Below are 18,117 nucleotides of genomic sequence, written 5' to 3'. Positions count from 1 at the left end.
TCCTCCTCGTTTCTCCCCCTTTTGAGTTTCAGCAGCAGCTGGTGGTGGGGAAAAATGCATTAATTTTGGTAGGGTTGCGATGGGAGGGGGAGGGGGGGCTGGAGGCAGGAAGCCAGTCAACGTTTGACTTTTGCAGCCTGTCATGCCACGAACGGACAAAAGACCACGGAAGGAGAGCCGCAGTTCCTTCAGAAGTGCCCATTTTATGCCAGACCTGCTGATAAGCAGGCTAGATCTGAGCAAGATTCTCTCCCCCTGCTTCTCTTTTGGGGCCAGACATAAAGAGAAGTGCTTCCCTGGTTCTTTTAACCCTGATGGGGCCTAATGCAGGGGTCCCCAACCTTTCCGGCTTTGCAGACTGGGCCAAGGGAAGGAAGAGGAAATGGTTCCATGCGAGTGGCATTTGTGCAAGCGGTGGGCAGGTGCCCGAAGCTCCATTTGCATAAGCGGCAGATGCACCCACCACCCGCACAATTGGAGCTTCCCTTGGCGCGAGTGCCTGCCACTTACACAAACGGAGTTGTGCGTGCACGCTCGCCTGCTGCTTGCATGGCCCTGTTCTGAACAGGCCACGGCCAAGTACCGGGCTGGGATCTGGGGTCTGGGTCCCCCTGGCCTAATGCAATGGAAGAAGCCCCTCCTCCCACTCAGTAACTTGAGAGCTCCAGGGAAGAAGGCTGGTGGGAGCTCCCTGAGGGGGAGGATTTGCTGAGCCAAATGAGGCCGTTACTCTCTGCTGTCCATTGCACCAGCCGAGGGCCACCCCTCCTCCCTCTCTCCAGCTTGTCCTTTTCGACCTGGAGCTTCCACCCCCTTCATCCTCCTCTTCCCTCCCTCTTCTGCCAGTGGCTTTGGAATCGGTGAGAAATGGAACTGAAAAGGCCCAAAACGGGCAAGCAGGGGCAAGATCGTTTTTTTGAAAAGAAGTAATTCTGCTGACCAAACCCTTTTTCTTAATGTCTAAACCAGCCACAATCAATGCCAGGGTTTGTGAAGGCTGGGATCAGACCTTTTTCCTTGAAATGCAACCCCCTCAAATGCTGATGGGGAGAGGAAAGGAAAGGCAGTGGCCACCTGCTTTGATTCTTGGCAACAATGCACAGCACATGTTTTTACAAGCAGACCTTGACTTATGTCCAGTGAAAGTTACAACGGGTTTCTCAATAGTTGCCTGCAACCCATCCTTAATGTTACGACTACTGCCCTCTTCAGTCACGTGATTGCATTTTGGGCGCTTGGCAACTGGCTCACAGTTGTGATGGGTTGCCATATCCTACAGTCACAAGGCCATGATTTATGACCCTTTTGCCAAAAAACAAACAAACAAACAAACAAAAAACACCATTTGGAAGAATGGATTTGCTTAGCAACCATGTGATTCAATTTACGACCTGTCAAAGAATGTACTTGCCCACTACCGATTGGGTGCTGAAATGCCTGGCCCATGGGGGAATAGCTAAGGATACCCTGTCACCCCTCTCTCCTTCCCCCATGAGAAGTGGGGGAGCAGCAGCAGGAGCTCTTAAGCCGTCTCTCCCCATAACGCACAGGGAAGATGGACCTCTTGGGCATCAGCTCTCTGATACGACAAAGGCTCTTCCCGGGATCAGAAGTGGCAGGAGACCCGTTTCCCCTTCCTTAAACCCACCTCTTACCCCCCCTTAGAAAGGGGGCCTTCTACTCCATCCATGCTTTCTCAGCCTCCTTCTTTTGGGGATTCCGGAGTCCCCCTAGCTCAGTGTTTCTCAACCTTGGTAGCTTGAAGATGGGTGGACTTCAACTCCCGGGGATTCTGGGAGTTGAAGTCCACCCATCTTCAAGCTACCAAGGTTGAGAAACACTGCCTTAGCTGCTAAGGCAGACATGGGAATGAAGGGAGAGAAAGAAGTACTGAACACGGCAGCCTAGATATGCTCAGAAAGCAGAACGGTGAATTCTAGGGTACTTGTGAAATCATGTCCAGTTGAAATATCTGTTCCGTGTGCCTAAACAAACCTCCAAAATAGCATTGGAGCATTTTTAACACGGAGGCTTCTAAGAGAATCTGCTTCTCAGTTCTTTGAACTGCCACCTGTTCCCTCACAATTTGACTGGGCTAAGCCCCTCACCTGATTCAGTTCTTTGGCTGAATGGTGCTGCTGCTGTGGCAGCGGCAGCCATGGGTAACGTGAGACCTTTCCGACACATCCCAAATGCAACTTCAAAGATCTACTGAGCTCTGCATTCTCTCGTCGCCTCAAAGTGGCATGAAGTGCACATGCCTGAGGCGAGAATGCTTGGCTCGGAGCCCCTGCGTGCAACCGGCCTGGTATCTTTCAACCGAAGAGGAAACCTACAAGCTTTTGATACTTTCTAGCAAAGTCTTCCGCAAAATATTGAAAACACAATTTTCTTGAAACAGCAGCTCTTCTGAGAGAAGAAAGTAAACAAATTAAATCCGTATTTTTCAATGATTATTCCTTGGCTGCAATTGGAATAAGCACTAGAAATACCTGCTTAAAATAAAACCAAAAGGGTTTGTAACATCTCAACTCACTTGCTCCGCTTGGTGAAGGAAAGAGTTGGAGCAGGGATCACATTCTTGTCCAGGAGGTTTCTTGTGGGCAGAATCGTCCCAACTCCCCGATACGAGGACAACTTTTAAGGAAGCAGCAAAGCTGAAATTCTCACTACAGGGTTTTACGTCCTTATTTGCTACTAATTATTTCAGGAAATTAGAAACTTCATAACTTAAAAGGAAGATAAGAAGGTTGAACTTCTTTTTTAAATCAAGCCAGTAGTGTTTTCCGTTTATTGGTTACGGTGAATGTTTGACTTGCACACTTAAAACAGGTTAAAAAAAAAAACCTATGTTGCCGTGCCCCCCTCTTCCCCCCCTATTTTCTACTACAGGACGGAGCAATCAAGTCTAATCCCAGGACAGCTTCCAGCTCTGCTTGGGAAAGCTCCTTCCGGGGCCTGGTGGGGGCCAGGCTATTCACTCCGCTCTTTGGGCTCCCGATACGGCCACTGGATGTAGTCAAAGACGTCCTTCTCGCTGTCCACAGGGAGTGGCTCCCCCGCAACTCCTGCCAATTCAGAGCCAGAGAGATCCACTTGGTTACTACCCTAGCAAGAGATCCCCAATTCTCCGGCCAGAAGGTCTGTTAAGGGAACAGGAGGAAGAGGGGGTCTGAGGCGCACAGGCAGTGTTGCTTTGTGGAAACAGCTTCCACTTGCACAGGTCTGACAGTGCCAGCTTCTGCTTCCTTCTAGAGCAGGGATGTCCAGCTCAATTTCATTGAGGGCCGCATCAGGGCTGTGGTTGACTTTGGGGGGGCCGGGCAGGTGTGGCTGACTGGGTGGGTGTGGCCACCTGGGTAGGAATAGTCCGCGTGATGCCACTCCCCATGCTACTGGCATGTTTCCTCTTCGCACTGGGTAAACCAGGCTGAAGTGACACGGGCCGGCCCCTTACATTTTCCAGGACCAAATCCAGGGGCCAAATCCAACCACATAGCGGGCCAGATCCGACCCACGGGCCTTGTGTCTGACACCCCTGTTCCAGAGGAAAGATCTTTCAGACCATCTACCAACCATTATGGGGAGAAGGACAGGAAGCAGGGAAAGAGAACGAAAGGACTGGACTGCTATTAGCAGTGTTAACAAACACCCATCAACCGAAGCATTCCTTCTTCTTGACACAAGGAAGCTTTTTCCTCATCCTGAACTTCTCTTATGAGGACTAGACAATGCAACATGGCTTTGCTTGAGCAAAATTTGGGATTGGTGGCATTATACTCAGACCAAAAAACTCTCTGTGAGTCAGACAACGAAGGATACTTACCAGTGACGCCGAGAGGCCGGATCGTGTACTCATTAAGGGTGAAGCCCTTCTCCAAGGCATGGGTTCTCATGTTCTTATTGAAGAGGTCACTTCCGGTGAAGTAGAGGACTCCACAGTAATACTGATCCTTGGGAATCAACCTATAACACAGTCGAGAGAGGGACTGACATCGGTAGGTAGTCCTCGTCTTGCGACATTTACTGGTTACAATGCTTATAATGCACAGTGGGGCTTGGGGAGTCTGTGGGAGGACGGAGCATGAAGGTGCAAGGGGTGTGTGTGAAGATACAAGGGAGGTGTGGTAAGCTTGGTGAGAGTGCAAGGGAGTATGAAGGAGGCACACCCAAGGCTTGGGGAGGGTGCTGATGCACAAGTGGCTGAGGCGGCGAAGGTAGACATATGGAGGTGTTATTGCTCTGTATGAGATTTACCGGACATCAATTCTCCTGTAAGGACAGACGGTGTCATCATCTTTACTTGGGAGCTGACATACACCCTAGAACCAGAAAAACAAGGAACAATTAATTGCAGGTCTCCTTTTTTCTAATATGGCAAATAAGAAGTACAGAAAAGCAAGAAACTTGTCAGCAAATTTTATAAATCTTTTAGAGCATTCTTCCATAAGTCAATCAACTGGATATTAATTCAGTTTACCACTATTTCTAAGAGAACACCTATCCATTACAGAGGAGTTCAAATCACCAGGACCTTACATGGATTACACCCCAAGGTTCTGAAGGAACTGGCAGACGAGATCTCAGAATCTCTGAACTCTCTCTTTCAAAGATCCTGGAGCACCGGGGAAGTACCAGACAAGGGTTGATGTAGTTCCCATTCCCAATATACACAGCAAAAATGTCTCCACCTTAGCATCTTTCTATTGAACAACAAAGCCAAAATACTTCTAAAGCTGAAAATGTAATTGAAAGTCCTTCTGAGGCTAAACTTTATAGAGTTTTTTTCTCAATTCTAATACAATACATAGAAAATAGAATAGAATAGAAATATATATATAATTACAATAATAAGAGTCCTAAGCTCACCAGCTTTTTAAAAATGAGAGAGTTCTGGGCTTTTCTGACTCATTTGCAGAGTTCAGTATTCTGCAATCTGACACATTTTACTTATGCGGGGTTGGCATCTTCCCAAATTCCGAGGCAACCGAGCCAGCTATGGCAAAGCATCTCAGTCAGGTTGGCCACCAGGAAGTCTGATGGAAGGTGTTCATGAAACCACCTCTGGTCAGAAGATTACAGACCAGCCATCATGGAGGCCAGACGAGTCCCCTAAAAGACAGGACTTTTTAAGACACACAAAATATTTCTTTTGGGGAAAAAAAAAAGAAGACTACTCACCATGAATTTTGTTTCCCCCTTTGAGAGTGTGTCCGTAACAAAGTGAATGCTTTCCAGCTGCTCCACAACTTGATGCAGAAGTTTTGGCTTGAAAAGAAACAACCTCATCACAATCAGGAAGAGAATCAAACTGCTTGAGAATGTTCTTGTGGAAAAAAGTTTAGGAATGGTTTCAGCCCCTGCACAGGAAATGGGGAAACACTGGGATTACTGTCCTTGGGACAATCCAGAGAAAAGGAACTACGGAAGCCATACCAATGGAAGATGCTACTTGTACCCCAGGGCTGAACGATGGGATCCTCACTGCTCTCTGAGCTTGGTTGTTTTCTTGCAGCCCTTTCATGACTCAACTAAGTAACATCATCAGGGCCAGGAGGGAATTGGGGGGGGGTTGGGTTAGGGGGGCATGCTCTCTTTCTATATATTAGTGGCCTGCTGAGTTCTTGGTGCTTTCTTGCTCATAGTTCCCCAGCTGAAACTATGGTTAGGTTTGTCCGTATGTTGTGAAAGGGAGTTTTTTTTCATCCTGTCTTCTGACTGCTACTTGATCTGCATGGATGGCTGTGCTCTGCTAGTCTTCTCCCTGTTTGTCCTACAGAGTGGCTGTTGCAGTTCTTGTACTGCATGATGTAGAAGATTTCTGTTTTTTTCTTCTGGGACTGCTGGGTCTTTTGGTTTACTTTGGATGTTCCGGTTTATGTGCTGTGCTACGGTGATGCCACGTGATTGTAATAATCTGTTGGTGGTTTCTGCAAGGTTTTTGAGTGCCAGTGTTATTCTTCTAACCGCCTGTGTGGGCACCACAGCAGAACCCGGTGAGTCTTTTTCTCTCGTTTTATTTTTCATTCACATTCCTCAAGCAACGAAGAGCCGGTGAGGACCCAAATGGGGTCACAGCCACTGCAGCTATGATGATGAAAGGCAGTTTTTTTTCCTCACTCTCTTTGTTTCTAAAAAGCGCCCCTCCTCCCAGGATGAAAAGCTCCCCTCTCGGTTACAAACAACCCATGAGTCTAGGTGCAGACCACACACAGAGCCACGGCAGCCAAGTAGCTTGGACAAGACCAAAGCATGCCACCAATTAGGGATGGATGACAGGCCATTAACCAGGAACCCTGAGGGCTCTTATTTCAAGGTCTGATGACAACAGAGCCAGGCCTCACATATTTAGAAATTGGTCCCGGCTTTTATCTCCAGACCCTTCATCATCTTGGTCCTTTTGCTTTGTTCCCTGGGAGATCCACAGCACTGCTTTTTCATGGCAACGACACTGCAAACCGTTCACATCTGTAGAAGCAGAGCGGCCTGGCCACTCCGACGTCCAGCCACAAGGACAGTGCAATTTTGACCTACAACAATATTAAACGAGAATTCCCCATGGAAGCACTGACCACCAGAAGGAAGGGAGCCCCACGGCCAGTTTTTGTTCTATTTGGGATCCCTCAGAGTGGACAGCCAGATGTTCCTCTATGGGTTTCAGACCCTGGACCAGAGATTGAATCTGTGGGCTTAGATGCCTGCATACAGTGCATTAACTCTAGGAGCCAGGCAGGCAATGATGCTCCCTGGTTGCAGGAAGGTATGGATACAGCTGTATAACTATATATAGTCCGCCGGCTCACAAACTCTCAAATGTTACACATCATGTCACACCTCTGCATACAGGGTTTTACACTGGCAGTGAGTTTGAACCCCACAGAAGAATATCAGGCTACCTTAGGGATCCTAAGCAGTGCAAAACCAGCCCTGCGATGCCTGTGTCTCCAGATGCTCCTGAAAACATTACCCCGTAAATGCCCCAATCTCCAAATGGGCTGGGTGGGTTAAGCCACTTAAAGCCTTACACGAGGGGTCTGAAATAACCTAACCTCTCTCTCTCTCTCTCTCTTTTTCTGCTCTGAGAGCTAAAGGGAAGGTGGGCAACGAAAGCTTCTGTGCATGCATTAACTACCATTTTTACTAGGATGCAAACAATAATGAAAAATATTAAAAGCTGTAAGAAAATATGTATCGCTTCTTTCGGCAATGAGTTATCTTCCTTTTCTTCAGACAAACACTACATCCATAACCTTTGTGATAGTATAAAAAAATCAGGCTGAGAATGAAATGGCAATATTTTTTTAAAGAGATTAATCCCAAAGTAATTTGCTCTCTTTCAGGGTAGGTTCTTGGATTTCCTAGATTCCAATAACTGCTGGTGTCAACAGGATTATCTAAAAAGAAAACCAACCTTTTTGGTAGATTCTGAAGTGAAGTCTGGGTGGGTCAGCAGGATATCCATATCTCCACTGGATTCTGCACCTTTCAAAGCAATGCCAGGCAGCAAAAGTCAGTTCAGCCTTGGATTTAAGATCCGATTTAAGCAAAAATCTGTTAAGTGCTATTAAAGGTGAGAGTAGAAGGTTTGTACTTTCAGACTTGCACAATTCTGTTAATGAAGCCTTACAGAAAGTAGAATTAGCTCATCTGGTCATGTTTTCTGTCTGGTTTAGGTGGGAGGGCCAACATCAATCTTACAACAGTGGAAGTACAAATTTCAAATTACCAATACCGTATCAATTAAAAATTCTAATATGTCAAAAATCTGATGTGTTTTTTGAGACATGAGATTGCCTGAAACCATTGATAGCAACAGCATTTAGGCTTATATATCGCTCCACAGTGCTTTGCAGCCTCTCTTAAGTAGTTTACAGTGTCAGCCTCTTGCCCCCAACAATCTGGGTCCTCATTTTACTGACCTTGAAAGGATGGAAAGCTGAGCCAACCTTAAGCCCATCAGGATCGAACTCCTGGCAGTGGGCAGAGTCAGCCCGAAGTACTGCTCATTCTAACAACTGTGCCACCACGGTTCTTAATATGATATGTGTGTGTTCAGCAACTTCTTGTTCAAAGGTGGAATTAAAGTTCTTTTTTTCCCCAAAACAATCTCATTGTGGTCCCTCATCCTAAAAACCCTACATTCATTCCAGCCATTCTAGATACATCTGAGGAAGAGAGCTGTGTCAGGGGCAAGGAACCAGAACGACACTCTATGAGCTGAACAAAGTCATTTCTTTGTTTTTGCTTGCCTATCTAGAACAATCTCACCAGACTAACTGCATTCTCTTGGGGACAGGCAGTTAAAGGGGCTGGGCTTCTGTTGCTTCCTCTCCTGGAGGGAGTCCAAGCTCGCCCGTCTCTTTTCTCCATCCCCTCCCTACTCTAGCTGGAGATACGGCCACATCTGCAAGTCACAAAAGCTTATGCCTTTCAGTAAAAGGTGTTTGTTGGAAAAGGTGTTCCCAGGCTCCTTCAGACTGAGAAAAAAGATCTCAAATCCTTATTATATGCATAGATAACCATCTTTCCTGATCATCAAAATAAACTCTGGACTTACTCCTGCTTTACCTGATGGGCCAAATTTTTAGCAACATGCTCACCATGATCCCCAGATCTCTGCTGCAGACACATTAATGAAAAGTCTGCTTATTTGGAAAGAACGCAAGATGTGGCAAGACAGAAGACAGGGAAACCCGTGTAGCCTTCTTGCCCACTTTCTAGCAATCGATTCCAAAAGTCATATGGCAGTCAAGAAAACAGAGGGAACACCAACCTCGGCGAAAACTGCCACAAACTGTAGCGATGTAGGCAGGGTCTACTTTCTTCACTTCACTCAGTACAATGTCCTGTTGTAAAAAAAGAGATCAAGTCACTTGATCTCTCGTGAATTCTTATGCCTTTTTTCTTCAGCTGGAGGAGCTATCATTGCTTACCTGCATTTCAAGCATCTCCTTCCTAGGAATTCTTTTTTCAAAGTCTTTGAAGTATCTGTGCATGCAAAATAAAGAAGGATCAGGGATGAACTGTGGCTGGGATCCACCACAGATTTATTTTCAAAGAAATTCTGCTGAAATGAAATGCTTAGATTGGCATCAGATGGTGCCTGGAATTTAAGCACATCAATCAAAGACGATTTCCATCCATATTAGACAGAGTTTAAAATATTCATTATATTGAATATTTGACATCAGATTAATTTTACAGTAGTTCATCCTAAATAACAACCAAATGTTGCAAATAAAAATTCCACTGCTACGCCCTGCCATGCCCTCTTTGCTATTAGGAACAGAAATAAAAAAAAATCGCTAACAGATTATGCAAGAAAGGTTTTTCACAAGTGCGATAGAATTTTTAAGTAAGCCAACAATGGTGGCATTTGCTTTGAGAATAGAAATGTCTGTTTTCAAGGACACACTGGGTAAGTTTCAATGCATCTATTTGTTCCTCTAAAAAAAAAAACAAAATAGAAAATATCTGCTTCCCCTCTCATCCTGGGGTCGACTTGTTAGCTTCTTGCGGATAAAAACAATCATGTCAAAAACGAGGTGCCTTTCCTAGGCATGAAAACACTGCCTTCCCTTCCCTCAGATGAACAAAGTAAGCAGATCTTACTTTAATCCAATGCGTTGATGATGATTCAATTTATTTTCATTTTTCTTTAAGTCTAGAAAAAACAAGAGTATGGACTCAATTAAGTTTTTCTTGAATACCAAGCTTGGAGAAAGCCACCTGCCAAGTCTTTCCTAAAACAGAGCTATCCATTGTCCTGAAAACTTTGGGATGCAGTCAAAGAGAGAGGGAGGGAGTGAGGGAGGGAGAGAGAGAGAGAGAGAGAGAGAGGAGAGGGAGGAAGATGTCAGAAATTTAATTAATGCAGGAACAATTTGATTTCTGGGTTAAATTTAATATTTATTAATTAATATTAATTAATATTAATATTTAATAATATTAATAAAAGAGCCTTGGTAGTACAGGGGTTTAAGGCACCCTGTTATTAAGCTGGTTATTAAGACCAGCTGCCTGCAATTACTGCAGGGTTCGAATCTCACCAGGCTCAAGGTTGACTCAGCCTTCCATCCTTTCTAAGGTAGGTAAATTGAGGACCCAGTTTGTGGGGGCAATAAGCTGACTTTGTATAAATATACAAAAGGATGAAGGCTATTGCTGAGCACATTGTAAGCCGCCCTGAGTCTTCGGAGAAGGGCGGCATATAAATCAAATTAAAAAAAAAAAAATTTCCATCAACTCACAACAGATTCTTTTAGCAAAACAAAAATGTTGTAACACTTAAGATAGCATACAAACAGTTTTTTAAAAATTATACATCAGTTACACTGACATAACATCATCCTGCAGGAGAATGAAGCCTAACTGAGCAACAAGGTTCTCTTTAACTGGGGAGCCAGACTCCGTTTGCAGGTGTGCAGAAGGGTGTCCACTAATCTGTTTTAACAGGGTGCTCAACAAATCTCTCAAAGTGGCCATACGCTTTCAGAGGTAAATGCAGACATGCAAGTAATAACCTTTTAATGGCTCACCTTCCAATGTTTTAATACCTTCATCTACTAGTTTCCTGGCAGCAGCAGGACTGCAAAGAAAAAGATAACTCATTAACCGCTGGACAAAATTTCCTCTGCAAAATCTCAGTAGAGCTCAAATTAACATCACATCTGAGTAAGAAAACTGACGGATTACTTAAACCAAAATGGTAGAAATTAATTCAGAAAGGTAAGATAGTGGCAGCTCAAAATCTTTGGGCGGCAAAGAAAACGAAAGCTATTCTGAGCCGAGGAAATACCAAACAATGACAGAGAAGATTTACGGTATTTATTTTATTTAGAGTATGGCAGGGATCCCCAACCTGTGGGCTGTGGCACATTACTGGGCCATGGCCTATTCGCAACTAGGCTGCCTGAGTGGCATGCCAGCGCACCGGCACTCCCAACCTCCCTCGCCCCACAGCTTCATAAAAATGCTTGCCTGCCCCTCACACAAAACCATCTCCTCTTCCCACCCCCCTCCCAGCGCTCCCACCCCTCTTTCCCCATCCAGAAAGGTTGGGGAACGTTGGCGTATGACATCTACAGAGGTCACGCACAGAGAAGATGTAAGCGGGCTTTGCTAATATATACAGAAAAAAATTACTTTTATTGGTATTATTTTGTTCAGGAAATCTGAATCCTATTTTTTAGGTTTCAATTATTTGCCTTTTCCAAACACCCCTTCTGGCAGTTTAACATTAAATATGCCCATCAATTTACCCAATGCCACTAACTCTGGTCAGTAAATTGATAGATGAGCTTGTGTCATCTTGTCGAATCTAGAGGAAGGAAAATATGATAAAATCACTACTTTGAATTACACACACACACACACACACACACACACACACACACTCACTCATAGCATAGCTGGGCTGAAACATTATCATAAGGATACATGAGAGCTGTATGTTAGCCTATAAATTGCAAAGACAGGATGATATGAGATAAAAAAATATATAAAATAAGACTCTAAAAATTCAAATATTTACCTTTTCTATCTTACGTAATTTTCCAGTAGATAAAAATTCATCGATCTTTTCAGCAATTTTAGTACCTACGCCATCCTAAAATATGATGAAGTTGCCATTAAAAAGAACAAATCTTACATTTAGTAACCAGTGACATCAGACAACAAGCTCTTAGCATACAAACACACACGAATGTTTTCAGTTCAGTAATTTCTCCAAAATTTCTCAACTGTCCTTTTCAGCAGAAGAGGACCCATTTTCTGTAAAACAGAAGTATGAGATTTCTCATGAACCTGTTCAGCGAACACCTTCTTGCTAAATGGATTTAATTATATTTATAATATTTAAAATCAAGCAATTTCTCAATGAAATTTGACTGAAATACCAACCATATTAACTTAAAAACTCCCAAAGAACTTTGGAAAATTCCTTCTTCTTCTTAGTTCCAAAACTTACCAATTTCTTTGCTTCAGACCCACTTTTAATTTTGCTAGGGTATTTGGATATTGCAGATGCTGCTTTCCTGCATGAGACAAAAAACAACAACAAAAATCTCTTTTTATTTTGGCAGCGCTATCAGTCAGGGATCCCCAACTCCCGGGTCACTGCCTCTCGCACAGAACCACCCCCTCTCCCCCCCCAACTTGCTGGCCTGCCAAGCCGGAAAGGTTGGGGACTGCTGGTCTATGGCAAAAGAGTTTTCCAAATTGCATGAGATAATTCCAAGAACAGCCTCTTGCAAGAAAGAAATACCAGGAAAATTTCCAATATAGTTTGTAAAACACTGATGAGAGATTCCATGTGAAACAGATTAGATGATTGTTCCCAAAATGTAAATCTTACCTGTAAGCATTGTATTTATGAATAGCTCTGTTCACATTCTTTTCATAGTTGGCCAATTCTGAAAGAAGTTATAAAGAATAACATAAATTAACACAAGTCTCAATTTAAATATTTAATTATTTAAAAAAAAATTATATGGCCACACAACTCAATGACTTTGGGCAGCTTATAAGGATAAAATCCCAAAATAAAAACAATACAAAAAGCAATACCCCTCCCTATCCCCTTGGTGACAAATATGTAAGCATTGTATTTATGACTCTGAAGAGGGCTTTGCATAGGAAATGCCCTCGCAATCTGATAGATTTGGAACGCTTTTGCAAGGAAGAATGGCAAGGATGCCCAAGGCAAGACTTGCCAGACTGATGGGCTCTTACCCCAAAAGACTGAATATTGTCTAAAAATCAAACGGTGCTTCAACAAAGTATTAATTTAAGTTTTTGTGCGCTTATGCAACCATGTTACTGCATGTGTTTGTTTGTTTTTTTACTGTTTTTCCCCACTAAAAGATTTGTTTATTGAAAAATAAATTGAATCACACAGCTTATAATGAGCTGTGGTGGCGCAGTGGTTAGAGTGCAGTACTGCAGGCTCCTTCTGCTGACTGCCGGCTGCCTGCAATTTGGCAGATCGAATCTCACCAGGCTCAAGGTTGACTTGGCCTTCCAACCTTCCGAGGTGGGTAAAATGAGGACCCAGATTGTTGGGGGCAAGAGGCTGACTTTGTAAACCGCTTAGAGAGGGCTGTGAAGCACTGTGAAGTGGTATATAACTCTTAAGTGCTATTGCTATTATACATTACATCAGAGGTCCTCAAACTTGGCAGCTTTAAGACTTTTTTTTAAAATTTGATTTATATGTCACCCTTCTCCGGAGACTAAGGGCGGCTTACAATGTGCTAAGCAATAGCCTTCATCCTTTTGTATATTTATACAAAGTCAGCTTATTGCCCCCACAACCGGGTCCTCAATTTACCTACCTTAGAAAGGATGGAAGGCTGAGTCAACCTTGAGCCTTGGCGAGATTCGAACCTGCAGTAATTGCAGGCAGCTGTTCTTAATAACAGGGTGCTTTAGACCACTGTACTACCAAGGCTCTTTTGTGGACTTCAACTCCCAGAATCCCCCAGTCAGCAAAGCCAAGGAAAGCGGGCTTGGGAATTCTGGGAGTTGAAGTCCGCCAGGCTCAAAATGGCCACGGCTGGAGAGCCCTGGTTTATGAAGGATGTGTAGCTACCCCCACAGCGCCCTCCCTAAGGCTCTCGTGCCGCCGAGGCTTCGGCTCAGAAGGACACAAAGGCCGGGCAGGGGGAGAGAGAGCCGAGGCGGAGACTCGGGCGCTGCATCGCCTCAGAAGCCACCCAAGCCCACCTTCGAGTTCCTTCCCTGCCTCAGCCAGAGCACCGCCGTTCCCCTCAACCCCCCCTGAAGCTCCTCTCGGGGACCCCTCGGCCGGCCCTCCGCCTACACCGGCGGTACCCACCGCTGAGGAGGTCGGTGATGGCCTGGTTGGGGTTCTCCTGCGGCGCCTTGCGCTTGCTCATGGCGGCGGTCCCCTCTGCACCTTACTAGCTCTCTGCATGGACGGCGGGGGGGGGTTTGGGGGACGAGGCGGAGGCGGAAGTGACGCACGCGGCAGCTCCGGAAGTGGTGCCGCCGGCTGCATGAAGGCAAGCGATGTGAGTGGGGAGTCACTGCGCGGGTCCCGGTCTCTCCCCCCGCCGGTCTCCCGGCTGCTAACCGCCGTGTCTCCTTCTCTCCCCGCAGGGCGAAGGTCACCTTCAAGATCACGCTCACTTCGGACCCGCGCCTGCCTTACAAAGTGTGAGTCCCACCGTGACACCGCTCGACACGTCACGCCTCCCCCCCTCCCCCCGCCCGCGCGCAGGTGTCTTTACGTCACGGGCGGCCACGCGCACGCGCACGAAGCCCCATTGGCAACCCTGCGAGGGCGCGCGGCATCATTCCCCTCCCCTCCTTTCTTCCACCCCCCCCGCACCATTGGCCGGTCTGCAAAGGTTTGGGGCCCCGCCGGTCTGGAGCACCGCAAGGAAGGCGGTGCAGGGATGGCTGGGAGGCCCCCCGGCATCTCCCGCAGCCACCGCCCAGCCTTGGCAGACGTGGCAGGGAAGCCCGCAGGAATCTCTCTTCCTGGCCCAGGAATCTGCGTTCTTGCAGCCCCCCCGGAGCTGAGCTTCCTGCAGGAATGTAATGCAAGCCCCCCCAACCCACCCCAGGTGGCTGGAGGTGGGTGGTCGGTGTAGAAATACGTAGCGGCCACTTTAGAGAACTGCCGTCTGTTTTTTTTTGTAGGTTAAGTGTGCCCGAGAACACGCCTTTCACTGCTGTCTTGAAGTTTGCTGCAGAAGAAGTGAGTGGTTTTCAAAATGTCCAAGTAGTTTTCGTTTTTTAGCAACATGTTTTGTATAAAAGATACAAAAAGACAAACTTTTTTTATTGGGCAGTTTGGAAATGGAATAAAAAGAGCAGAATATAGAAAGTGGTAGTGTCACTTTTGCTTCTTGCAAAGGAGGAGTAGCACGAATAGTTTTTTTTTTTCTTTTTATCAAGAGGAACGGCAAGGTCGATTTCTATTCTTTTATTTATTTATTTATTTATTATATTTCTATACCGCCTTTCTCCCGTAGGACTCAAGGCGGTGTACAGTCAAGAAAAATATAGACACACAAACATCATAAAATTGCTAATTAAAATTATTACTTAGTTTGGTCAATTAAATAATTTTAACTTATTGTATTTCTATTTGATTTAGTTCAAAGTCCCTGCAGCTACAAGTGCCATTATAACAAACGGTGAGTTTACACCTGCATCTCACAGTAGTTGGAAACTTGGAAGTGGTTCCACTATGCAAAGGGGCCTTTTCAAAGGGCAACTAAATTCAAATTCAAATCTTTATTGTCAGTGCACAACATATGTGCAATGAGATTGGTTGAGCTCCCTCAGTGTACCCCCCCCAACACAATACAACTCACAGCGAAGATAGAAAATTCCTGACCCAATAAATCATATTAACAAAACACCCAGTCCTATTGCATCAGTGTGAACATGTTACACATTGCGCTGGCCCTGCAGTCCATCATACTACGTAGTTATAATGTTATTTCTCATTCAGGAGTCTGACAGCCCATGGATAAAAACTGTTCTTCAGCCTGTTTGTGCAGCTGGCTATACTTCTATATCTCCTTTGACTTGAGGAAGAAGAAAATGTTCTTTTCCTCAAGGAAAAAAGCAGTCCAATTGCCTTTTGATAAAAGCGCCTTTGAGGCAACGATGACCTGGGCGACTGAGAATCTCCAGCAACATCGTTCCACTCTGCAGTGTTGGGATTCAAGGCAGGAATGCAGCTCCTGTCCATAACTGCCTAGCCTTTTCTTGGATTTGTAGGGCTGCCATCTGGAGCTGCCAACTGATCCAGGGAATGGCAGACTGCTTTAAGGAATTGCAGGCCGAGTCCTCCTGCTTAGTGCCATCTTTTGGCCTTCAAAATGCTGCACAGGCCTAGTTCTAAAAATTGCACTGGTGACTTTTTAATGCCCGTTCTGTAGAAACCCAGTAACAAGGTTTGTCCACTAGTTTCTGATGCCATGTGGTAAAACCATGCTAACTTTTGCACAGAGGGCACAATCTCATGAACTGGGCAAGAATTTGCTGATTTTTGTTTCAGCAAAGATTCCATTCCTTTTCATGGGATCCAGAAGGGATATAACTGCAGAAGAATCTCACTATCCTCTTTTAATTTCTTCCCCAGATGGAATAGGAATAAACCCTGATCAGACAGCTGGTAAGTGCCTGTATAATTAAGAGTTATGAGTATTCTGTAATGAATTCTGTCGAGTATGGATGTACTGCTGTAGATATTAAAGATACGGGCTAGCAAGAAATAAGATTTTTCCAGCGTATAAGATCAATAAAGAAAACAGCATGAGAAATCATCCTGACAATTTTTCCCAAACATTTCTGAATACCAACATAATTATGTTTAGAAGTGAATTGGCATGTCCCTGTTCTAGTGTTGAATGACGATTTCTGCAATAGAGTCAGGAAAGCTAGAGATTGCTGACCTTTTGTCTTTTAAATTTTTAAACTGAAATTTTAATTCGTTTTAAATTATTGGGAGTTTTAAATTGTCTCGGGCAAAAATTATTTAATTGGGTTTTAATCATGTTTTAACTTTTGTATTTATGTGTTTTATTTTGTGCCTGTTCACCGCCCTGAGTCCTTTGGGAGTAGGGCGGTATACAAATTTAATAAAATGAAAATGAAATGAAATAACCTTCCTTTTCTTTTTCCAGGGAATGTTTTCCTGAAACATGGTTCAGAATTGCGGATTATTCCCAGAGATCGGGTGGGAAGATATTGGCACATGCAGGAGCCGCTTACACTTCGATAACAGAGCTAGCAGACAAATGCACCAACTGGCCTCTCATCCAAGAATTTTGCATATCTTGCATTTCTCTATAAAACCATTGTTACCACAGTGAACTCATGATAAGTAGTCAGAATGTCATTTTTGAACCATATTTAGAGGAGAATCTCATCACCGCTACCATGTCTGCCTTCTTTTTTTGAAGTCTCTCTCAGCTTGTTTGCTTTCCGAGTTCCCCAGTTCACTTAGAGCAACCAAGGGCAGTCGGCAAATGGATGATGTTTTTTGTTCCTCTGAAATGAATAGGAAAGCATTTTCTTGTGTTTACCAACAATGGGAGAGCTACTTTTGTAGCCAAAGCAAAGCAGTTCACGTCAATACATTGACAGAATATTAATTTGATCTAGACAATGCAATCATGTATTTGAATATTATGAAAAGTATTATGGCACATACCTCCAATGTTTGCTAAACGTTTGTGGAACTATTAGGAATCCTTTATTACATTCCAAGAAAAAAAGGCCATTTAAATAGCAGGTTACCATTGTGGGTGCTTATATGCTTAAATTGTGTTTAATGTTGGTTCCTTGAAATCGTAAGATTTGTTATCTAATGTATAGTTTCAGGAGAGATGTTTTTATGTGGAAATGCATTTTACCATAGATAATAAATTATATATTTCCGAGCCCTACTGGCACGAAACATAAAGCCTGCTCACTATTTCATGAGTTTTCGAAATGCCAGAGGCGCTCTGGTGTGACAGGCTGAGTCCCACTAATCTTTAGGCTTGGGTGGGTTCAAATTTAAACCTTTCAATTGGTTTCTTTCCTTTTCTTCCTTTTCCCAATTTTTGAGTAAAGTCTGCTCTAGAACTGCATACTAAGTAATGGGGTTTATTGTTAATTGAAAGCCATGAGCATGCTTAGAGTCTTTACTCCTAATTTGATAAATATTTTGTTATTGGAAGCAAAATAAAGTGTCCGTCAGCAATGAAATCTGTCTTATTGGGTTCTCAAAAACAAAACAAAAAAAACAACACCACCATATCAGGAATATTTCTGCTCACCCTTGAAATAGTAAGACTGAAGCTTGCTGCTATTGAAATTACCACAAATTTCTTTGCCCCATTTTGGCTGGCAGGGTGCTGCAGGAGGCATCTGTCCTATCCCTTCCCCCGCCAGCTCATGGAGAACTATAATGCTGATCTGGCCCTCGAAGAAATCCAGTTTGACACCCCGATTTATGCCATTTTACCTTGTTTATTTGGGAAGGGCCTCATGCACTGAATACAGCCTGACCTCGTCTTTAATGAAATGGTTATGCCTCCCTTATACACACTGCATGTCCACTCAAGAACTCAAAATAGAAGCATCTAG

General features: G+C 44.4%; 2 protein-coding genes across 2 annotated transcripts; one reads left to right on the top strand and one right to left on the bottom strand.

Moving 5' to 3' along the window:
* Window positions 1-2,756: 2,756 nt before the first annotated feature.
* POLB (DNA polymerase beta) lies at window positions 2,757-14,520 on the bottom strand. Its single transcript, XM_034430731.2, has 14 exons — window positions 13,838-14,520; window positions 12,356-12,413; window positions 11,969-12,035; window positions 11,534-11,608; window positions 11,262-11,320; window positions 10,539-10,588; window positions 9,613-9,664; window positions 8,934-8,988; window positions 8,774-8,846; window positions 7,412-7,482; window positions 5,182-5,268; window positions 4,258-4,322; window positions 3,827-3,966; window positions 2,757-3,068 (listed from the first exon to the last, which is right to left on the bottom strand). The coding sequence occupies exons 1-14, from the start codon at window positions 13,896-13,898 to the stop codon at window positions 2,974-2,976; spliced, it is 1,008 nt and encodes a 335-aa protein (XP_034286622.1). The 5' UTR covers window positions 13,899-14,520; the 3' UTR covers window positions 2,757-2,973.
* On the top strand, window positions 13,966-17,736 carry UFM1 (ubiquitin fold modifier 1). The gene is made up of 6 exons (XM_034430733.2): window positions 13,966-14,033; window positions 14,122-14,178; window positions 14,668-14,725; window positions 15,128-15,167; window positions 16,124-16,156; window positions 16,668-17,736. Coding segments are annotated over exons 1-6 (288 nt in total). The 5' UTR covers window positions 13,966-14,031; the 3' UTR covers window positions 16,766-17,736.
* The last annotated feature ends 381 nt before the right edge of the window (window positions 17,737-18,117 follow it).

Source organism: Pantherophis guttatus, chromosome 9, assembly GCF_059756535.1.
Source record: "Pantherophis guttatus breed Tessera chromosome 9, ASM5975653v1, whole genome shotgun sequence".
Lineage (NCBI taxonomy): Eukaryota > Metazoa > Chordata > Lepidosauria > Squamata > Colubridae > Pantherophis > Pantherophis guttatus.
This window is presented reverse-complemented; position numbering and strand designations above follow the sequence as displayed.